This window comes from Salmo trutta, chromosome 4 (assembly GCF_901001165.1).
Source record: "Salmo trutta chromosome 4, fSalTru1.1, whole genome shotgun sequence".
Taxonomy (NCBI): domain Eukaryota; kingdom Metazoa; phylum Chordata; class Actinopteri; order Salmoniformes; family Salmonidae; genus Salmo; species Salmo trutta.
In genome coordinates, this window is record NC_042960.1 from 35,012,665 (window position 1) to 35,022,087 (window position 9,423).

Genomic DNA, 9,423 nt, shown 5'->3' on the forward strand with positions numbered 1-9,423 from the left:
CAGCTGAGTGAAATCAAGTCAAATCTTGTTTTTCTTGGCAAACAATTGGTGTAGACCAGGTATTCCCAAACTGCCATCGGGGGTACGCCAAATAAAATACAAAAAAGTGTACATTTCTTTTCAGTCCATTAATATTTTCCAACAGGGCTTTACATTTGAGTTAATTTTTTCCCCTCGCCTGAGTAGCCTCGTTTCACTGCCAAAAATAAAATTAAACCATCTAGTGTTCAGCGAAATAACAACACAATGTCAAATACAGGTAGCCTAGTCAAATAATTAACATCCAATCACATTAACCGTTACTCTCTCGCGGGAATTCCACTAACGGTCCGTATGTAGCCAAATGTAGCTAATGCTCATGTTGGTATCTGTACTGATGGAGGAAAAGCCATGACAGGGAGACATAGTGGAGGGGTCACGAGCATGCAAGCAGTTGCTCCCGACGTACACTGCAGCATCCACGAGAGGCTCTTGCTGCCAAGGGAATGCCTGACAGCTTGAAAAAAAATTTGGACACTACAGTGAAAATGGTTAACTTTGTTAAAGCAAGGGCCCTGAACTCTTGTGTATTTTCTGCACTATGCAATGATATGGGCAGCGACCATGTAACGTTTTTACAACATACAGAAGTGCGCTGGTTATCAAGGGGCGAAGTATTGACATGTTTTTTTGAATTGAGAGACGACCTTAAAGTTTTCTTTACTGACCATAATTTTCACTTGTCTGACCGCTTGCATGATGACGAGTTTCTCACACGACTGGCCTATCTGGGTGATGTTTTTTCTTGCTTGAATGATCTGAATCTTGGATTACACAGACTCTCCGCAACAATATTCTATGTGCGGGACTAAATTGAGGCTATGATTAAGAAGTTGGAGCTCTTCTTTGTCTGCATTAAAAAAACTTCTTAGGGATAGCCACCTTTTTTTCAATTTTCACCTAAATGACATACCCAAATCTATCTGCCTGTAGCTCAGGCCCTGAAGCAAGGATATGCATATTCTTGGTACCATTTGAAAGGAAACACTTTGAAGTTTGTGGAAATGTGAATTGAATGTAGGAGAATATAACACAATAGATCTGGTAGAAGAAAATACAAATAAAAAAAACAACCAGTGTTGGCTTTAGCAGGTCACTGCTAAAGCCATCACTCTAGTTGTAATTCTGATAATGTCTACAATATGGCAGCAGTGTATGTGCAAAGTTTAAGATGGATAACTTGGAGTATGACTGATCCTCAAGACTTTTAATGTGAAGTCCCCAGGTACAATTGGACAAATTGTGAAGGAGACGTTCGCATTCATATTCCATTTTTCTGCAAGAATATCTTCAAATATGTATACTTGGACTTTGATTTAGCTTTCCAAGTATTAGTAGCCATATTATAAGTTCAACATTTGCAAAACAACCAGTTTTCATAACTTCATAACTCTGAATATCCTTATAATTGTTGTCGAAAATGAAAAGGTGTGCTACATTTTACAACATATATATGGTTTCCGGATACTCCCGTAAAGACCAGCTCATTGGCTATCTAGCTAGCTTTGTTTGACCCCGATTGGTGCTTATTTGGCAAAGATACAAGTGATGGCCGCCTGCATCACCGGGGTGCCATGAAGGCGTCGCTCTCTGACCAAATATGGTGTCCTATAGGATATACTACACCCCTAATGAAATAGTGAAGTCTTGTTACCTTCTAGGATCTCTGCAGAATAGATACAAACATGATTTGACTCATTCACACAATGTTTAGGGTGAGATTTTCACAGATTCCTTTCTTTGCAAATTGAACGAGTGGAAACACAAAATCGATCGTGCGTGCTATATGGACCTTTTTATGATCTGAAAAAGGATTTTATCTAACAAAACGACAGTTATCTCTGGGACCCTTTGGATGAAAAATCAGAGCAAGATTTCAGAATGTAAGTATACATTTCACCTTCAGAGGTGAATTTATCAAACCTATTGCATTGAAAAAAGTGTTTCGTTGTTAGGAGCTCTCCTCAAATAATAGCACGGCATTTTTTCACAGTAATAGCTACTGTAAATTGGACAGTGCAGTTATATTAACAAGAATTTAAGCTTTCAGCCGATATAAGACACTTATATGTACCGACATTTGTTGTTACTCTAAAATCTGCGATCTTGCGTTAGCGCTGCATGATTTACAACTGTCCCGTTGACGGAACGCCGATCCTTAGATAAAAAATAATAAAAACAGTGATGAGGAATAAATACACAGTAAATGATGAATAACAATAACGAGTAAAAATTGAATTAAAAGGTAGAGGGCAATGTGCCAAACAGAACATGAATTACATATGAGCTAGGTTTCCCATGAAGATAAGGCTCTATACCAGCATCTTGCTTCTAGTACTGATGGTGTGTGTGTGTGTGTGTGTGTGTGTAACTGGTAGGATCTGAACCCGGGTCTCCCACTTGGAAAGCCAATGTCGGAACCCTTAGACCAAGAGGAGGGTGACACTGATTTTAAGTTACTTCATCACACTAGCATCAATCCCCCTCACCTCCGCTACATGTGTCTCTCTCTCTGCTGGTTGACAGGGTACGGTATCCACCACTGTTTTGCTCTTACCAATAATGTGTTTATGTGTGTATCTGTAGATTGATGTGGTAAAATATCCACCACTGTTTTGCTCTTACCAATGATGTGTTTGTATCTGTAGATTGACGGGGTACGGTATCCACCACTGTTTTGCCCGCAGTATGATGGACCCAGAGGCTCCGGTGTCAGCCATGTTCAATGCCGACTACTACACCATGGCCGGCATCGCCGTAGCAACCTGCCTGGCGCTGTGCCCGGCCGTGGCGTTCATGGGACGTCGGGGCGGACTCCTCACCTTCATGATCATCACTGCCCTGGCATCACTGCTGCAGCTGGGCCTGCTCAACTGTGAGTAGAGTACAGACACGTGTTATGCATTTAACACACACACACACACACCGACACCGACACACACACACACACACGCACGCACGCACGCACACACGCACACACGCACACACACACACACACACACACACACACACACACACACACACACACAACCTGAACCTGTTATACACAAACGACATACTCCGATAATGGAGTTATTACAGTGATTCAGAGGAGTGACTACTAGAATGCCCTTTTCTAGATCATTACCTCTGTTGTCGTTACATCAGATCTGTATCGGTCAGAAAAATAATGAGATTTTCTAATGGCTATACAGTGAGGGAAAAAGTATTTGATCCCCTGCTGATTTTGTACGTTTGCCCAGTTACAAAGAAATTATCAGTCTATAATTTTAATGGTAGGTTTATTTGAACAGTGAGAGACAGAATAACAACAACAAAATCCAGAAAAACGCATGTCAAAAATGTTATAAAATGATTTGCATTTTAATGAGGGAAATAAATATTTGACCCCTCTGCAAAACATGACTTAGTACTTGGTGGCAAAACCCTTGTTGGCAATCACAGAGGTCAGACATTTCTTGTAGTTGGCCACCAGGTTTGCACACATCTCAGGAGGGATTTTGTCCCACTCCTCTTTGCAGATCTTCTCCAAGTCATTAAGGTTTCGAGGCTGATGTTTTGCAACTCGAACCTTCAGCTCCCTCCACAGATTTTCTATGGGATTAAGGTCTGGAGACTGGCTAGGCCACTCCAGGACCTTAATGTGCTTCTTCTTGAGCCACTCCTTTGTTGCCTTGGCCGTGTGTTTTGGGTCATCGTCATGCTGGAATACCCATCCACGACCCATTTTCAATGCCCTGGCTGAGGGAAGGAGGTTCTCACCCAAGCTTTGACGGTACATGGCCTGGTCCATTGTCCCTTTGATGCGGTGAAGTTGTCCTGTCCCCTTAGCAGAAAAACACCCCCAAAGCATAATGTTTCCACCTCCATGTTTGACAGTGGGGATGGTGTTCTTGGGGTCATAGGCAGCATTCCTCCTCCTCCAAACACGGCGAGTTGAGTTGATGACAAAGAGCTCCATTTTGGTCTCATCTGACCACAACACTTTCACCCAGTTGTCCTCTGAATCATTCAGATGTTCATTGGCAAACTTCAGACGGGCATGTGTATGTGCTTTCTTGAGCAGGGAGACCTTGCGGGCGCTGCAGGATTTCAGTCCTTCACGGCGTAGTGTGTTACCAATTGTTTTCTTGGTGACTATGGTCCCAGCTGCCTTGAGATCATTGACAAGATCCTCCCGTGTAGTTCTGGGCTGATTGCTCACCGTTCTCATGATCATTGCAACTCCACGAGGTGAGATCTTGCATGGAGCCCCAGGCCGTGGGAGATTGACAGTTCTTTTGTGTTTCTTCCATTTGCGAATAATCGCACCAACTGTTGTCACCTTCTCACCAAGCTGCTTGGCGATGGTCTTGTAGCCCATTCCAGCCTTGTGTAGGTGTACAATCTTGTCCCTGACATCCTTGGAGAGCTCTTTGGTCTTGGCCATGGTGGAGAGTTTGGAATCTGATTGATTGATTGCTTCTGTGGACAGGTGTCTTTTATACAGGTAACAAACTGAGATTAGGAGCACTCCCTTTAAGAGTGTGCTCCTAATCTCAGCTCGTTACCTGTATAAAAGACACCTGGGAGCCAGAAATCTTTCTGATTGAGAGGGGGTCAAATACTTATTTCCCTTATTAAAATGCAAATCAATTTATAACATCTTTGACATGCGTTTTTCTGGATTTTTTTGTTGTTATTCTGTCTCTCACTGTTCAAATAATTCTACCATTAAAATTATAGAGTGATCATTTCTTTGTCAGTGGGCAAACGTACAAAATAAGCAGGGAATCAAATACTTTTTTCCCTCACTGTACTCATTTTCACAATTTTTCTTCCCCCACCCATGACCTTTCCTTGAATGCAGTGATTGGGAAGTACAGCCTTCGCCATGACACAGGTACAATTTGACTTTATAAAATTCACTCAGACCGATTGAAAAAATATGCCAATCAGGTGCTCTGGGTTGCAGCTCTACAGGCAAGGCTCATGTGCCATCTGTTGATTTTGTGTTGTAGAATCAACAAAACAGTTGTTAAAAAAAATGAAAGGCTGGCCAGTACACCAACTGTTTTCTGTGATCAGTTTTCTATTATGACCAGACCCAGTAAGTGACATTTTTATAGTTATGATGTACAGTATGTGTCTCACCTCCTCTCATGTTTCTCATCCTTCTTGTCTGGTTAGTTCTGAGGGACACACTAAACAGGAAGTTCTCGGTGGCATTCTCCATCATCGGAATGTTCTCCTCTCACGCCGTCAGCACCCTCAGCATCTTCTTCTGCGCTGAGATCACTCCCACTGTCATTAGGTAACATACACACACACACACTATGTATGGTCTGACCGCACCCACACCAACAGTTATTGGATTCCTATAACACACTTATTTGGTAAAATGATTTCCCGCCAAGTACGTTTGTGTTAGAATGGCTTACTAGCTCCATCTTGTGGTGTAGACTGTATGTGTCATATAAATGCAATTTGACAGACTATTGTTCAAGAATATCAGCCTGGTCTCATTGACTAGACGTAACATAGTAAACATAAGTCCGAGACACTCAAATGAGTATGATATGTTACGTTTGCTATGGTTACATAAGACAGAAGGTTACTTAAGGCAAAAACGATGGTAGAGTGGTTGCATGTTCAAATCTCATCACGGACAACTTTAGCATTTTAGCTAATTAGCAACTTTATAAGTACTTACTACTTTTTAGCTACTTTGCAACTACTTAGCATGTTAGCTAACCCTTCCCCTAACCTTAACCCCTAGCCTAGCTAACTTTAGCCACAACAAATTGAAATTCGTAAAACATATATGTTTTGTAAATTCGTAACAAATTGGAATTCGTAACATATCATATGAATTATACTTCTTAACATATCATAGGAAAAACGGATGATGGACATCCACAAATTAATACATACCATACGAAACGTAACATATCATACTAATTGGAGTGTGCCGATTTACTATTACAATGTTACGTGTACCCGATTCCAGGTTGATAATCTAGATAGTGTCTGCTTGTGTCTGAGTCTGATCTTTTTTATGCAGCCTGGTTTCAGTGTTTGGCTAGTCGTTCCTGAAACCTGACTCTCCCTCTTTGTCTCCCTCTCTCCTCAGGGGTGGTGGTCTGGGTCTGGTTCTAGCCAGTGCTGGTTTCGGCATGCTGACGGCCCCTATCATGGAGCTCCACAACCAGAAGGGCTACTTCCTGCACCACATGATCTTCGCCGCCTGCACACTGCTGTGTATCATCTGCCTGCTACTGCTGCCCGAGCCGCGCAACCAACCCCTACCAGAGAGCCTCGTGGACGGGGAGAGCTACACCCGCCAGCCCCTGCTCACCCACCGGCCTGGAGAACAGCACCTCCTTCTCACCAAGCCTGGGGATAGGGACTTATACTCCCGCGTCCATGATACGCCGCTGCGTCTTACGGCCACCGGGGGCGCCACAGCAGCAGCGGCTACTGCTCTTGCAGCAGTGCCTACGTCTTATGCGTACGCTACCGGAGGAGAGGTAATCAGTAATAGTATGGTGGTAAATGGCGTGGGAGGGTCATTGTAGCAGCAGACACACACTCCCCCCTGACACACAGACAGAGGATAGGACAAGACTGTGCTGTGGGGATAGCTTGAACTGTCCCACTCCTGGTCACCATCATGACTGGTCTGATTCATTCAGTCCTGCTTGTAAGATTCTTTCATGAGGAACTCTTTCATTTTTAAAACTTTAAAAACCTTCCGTTTGGTTTAATCAAGAAATGATTACCCTCTCATTAGTCTTGTGACACAATCCTTCCACGTCTCGTTTGTGAGTAAGGCTGAAATTGAGGTCATGGACATCCAAGATTTGGACAAAACCCAAAAATGAAAAATAAGGCATTACTGTTCAGACACCCCAAGAAGACATATTTACCGGGAGGTTTAATGGGCGGTAATATAATGCGGTGACGGATTAGCAGTTAGCCAGTAGAGTAGCGACTATGTCTACGTTCTAAATTCCACCATATTCCCTACGTAGTGCACTACTTTTGACCAGGGTCTGCATATAGTGCACTATATATAGGGAATAGGGTACTATTTCAGACACTCAATATGATTTATGAAGTATTTGAGGGCCTGCAATAGAACAGGATATTCTTGAAACAAACGATGGAGTTTTTCACACACCTGTATATGTCTTTGCAATTAACAGAAAGTCATTACAATGACTTACATGTATTAGTGCCCATAGGGTAGTTGTTGCCACGGGGTTGGCAGTGTGTCTAATGGGTAACATGGTCCCAGCATGGTTCCATGCTGGGGAGGGATGTCATGGTGTCTGTTGTAAGTTATAAGCAGAGTGGTGTACTCTAAACACATAGAGAGACACGTATAGAGCAGCAGAGCAGACATGGTATTCTATATTTCATTTGAAATGTCTTTCAACAGTGATGTGTGCTCTATGCATTTTAAATTCTATTAGCGTAACTTTTTTGCACTAAAAATTCAAAGTTCAATCAAATGTAATCAAATTTTTGTCATTTGTGGCACAGGTTTTGGGTGAAACTGCTGCACTCTAAATTGAATAAAAGGAGAACAACCTATATACTGAAGCCTACTTGGGGGTGGGAGGCAGAAATGAACCCATCCTGTCAAAAGTCCAAGTTGGCACTTTATCCTTAGTAGTAGTATAATCAATATAAATACTTAAGAAAACGGAGTGCTGCAGCCTCATTAAATGTTGGTGAATGACAGCTGGAAACCTAAAGAAACTGTGATGGCTTTGGAAATGAGTTTGGACTTCGAATCTTTTTATTGTATTTTTATTTCCATATTCTATGGAAAAATCAAAAGGCACCGAGTGTTGAGTGGACAGTACTAATGTCCAGTTAGTTACTAGTATGTATGTGTCCCAAATAGCAGTCTATTCCTTACATAGTTCACTACTTTTGAGTTTTGACCAGAGCGCTATGGGCCCTTGGCCCTTGTCAAAAGCAGTGCACTACATAGGGAATAGAGTGCCATTTGGGATGCAGACTGTCTGCTACTACTACTATGAAACATCTCAGTTTCTGAATGGCTTTATCACAATGGTTGTTCAGTTTTAAAAATCCTCTGATTTCAACTGGACAGGTGACTGAAAATAATCTATCAGTAATTCTGTATTTATTTTTTGTCATGTTTCCAAGGGGATTCTTGTTGCTTGACAACTCTAGTTTAGCTCATTTTCACCTGGTAAATAATGTTAGTTGTATATTGCTGTTTTTAGTACTTGTTTAAACCTCTCTAGCACGGTTAAATGTCTGGCCATGCCATGAATCACAATGTCTATAGGGGTTTTGAAATGGTTAGTGTCTAGAATAGATTAAGTTATAATGCAATAGAATGATCTAGTTAGAATAGCTGTGGCTGACAGAGTGTTTGTATACAAACTTTACACTCTTACAAATGATTGAATACCAAATGTAAGGTATGTATTAATGTGCCATCCATTGATAATGCATGGACTATCATACATTTTATGTACTATGCATATCAAATAGTTTTCATAGAACATTGTCACACGATACGTATAGATGACCTTAAAGGCCAAGTATACTCTATACATTTCTACCATGAACTATATTTGAAGCAAATGGCACATATTTTGACACCTTGTATTGTTTATTTGTAAATGTTTTCAGCGATGAAATGTTGTGGTAAAATAAATGAATTTCCATGAGTGATCGATTGTCAACCACTAATATTTTCTAAGTGTTTATTTTTTTATACATGATGCATTTGCAATATTAAAGCCATAAATGTTGTTTTGATAATAAACTTGTTGATTATGTCAATAAATGAACTATTGAGGTGATACATGTCTGTAGACTGAGTTTGTGGGCAGTGGGCACAGAAAATATAGCGTGTCTACAGCCTCTACACAGAGAGGTCTCTGGTTAGATCTCACTCATGAGTGCTAAAAAAAACAATCAACAGAACATTCCACACAGGTAATGTTGTTTTTCTTTCCATTGTTTTATTTTGGTACAAAACAATTAAACTAGTAAAAAAAAGGGGAAAAGGTTAAAACTTGTCAGGGTGAACTTCCATCTCTTTCTTTATCCTGTTCTCTACAAGCAGAGACAGGTTGGAGTCAGTCATGGGCAGGCAGTAGCTCACATACACCTGTTTCTTCGTCCTTTTAGCTGAAACACAAAGGAGACGGAGGACAGCTGGGTTAGTGATGTTTTAGATGGTGAAAACTGACACCAACAATGGAGCATAATACTGGTTAGTAGTTTAAGCATCTAGCATTCGATTATTGTTCTGAATAACATATAGCTATCAACGAAATCACTATATCATTAATTGATGGTTAGACAGATTTGACTGTAAAAACAACATTGTGGCAGCCTAAAATTGCCATC

At 41.2% G+C, this 9,423-nt stretch overlaps 2 protein-coding genes across 3 annotated transcripts in view; one reads left to right on the forward strand and one right to left on the reverse strand.

The window, feature by feature from the left end:
* Positions 1-8,870, forward strand: part of LOC115192285 (solute carrier family 22 member 23) — a 43,982-nt gene extending 35,112 nt beyond the window's left edge. Inside the window, exons 7-10 of one of the 2 annotated variants that reach the window (XM_029750601.1) lie at positions 2,688-2,914; positions 4,889-4,921; positions 5,209-5,332; positions 6,152-8,870. In XM_029750601.1, coding sequence (XP_029606461.1) covers positions 2,688-2,914; positions 4,889-4,921; positions 5,209-5,332; positions 6,152-6,596 — 829 coding nt within the window. In that variant the 3' untranslated portion in view covers positions 6,597-8,870. The remainder of the gene's footprint in view (positions 1-2,687; positions 2,915-4,888; positions 4,922-5,208; positions 5,333-6,151) is intronic. The other variant, XM_029750603.1, reaches the window with a different exon arrangement.
* A 142-nt stretch (positions 8,871-9,012) lies between these two features.
* The window catches only part of psmg4 (proteasome (prosome, macropain) assembly chaperone 4), a 3,273-nt gene continuing 2,862 nt past the window's right edge, over positions 9,013-9,423 (reverse strand). The window contains exon 3 of the mRNA XM_029750604.1: positions 9,013-9,201. Coding sequence (XP_029606464.1) covers positions 9,080-9,201 — 122 coding nt within the window. The 3' untranslated portion in view covers positions 9,013-9,079. The remainder of the gene's footprint in view (positions 9,202-9,423) is intronic.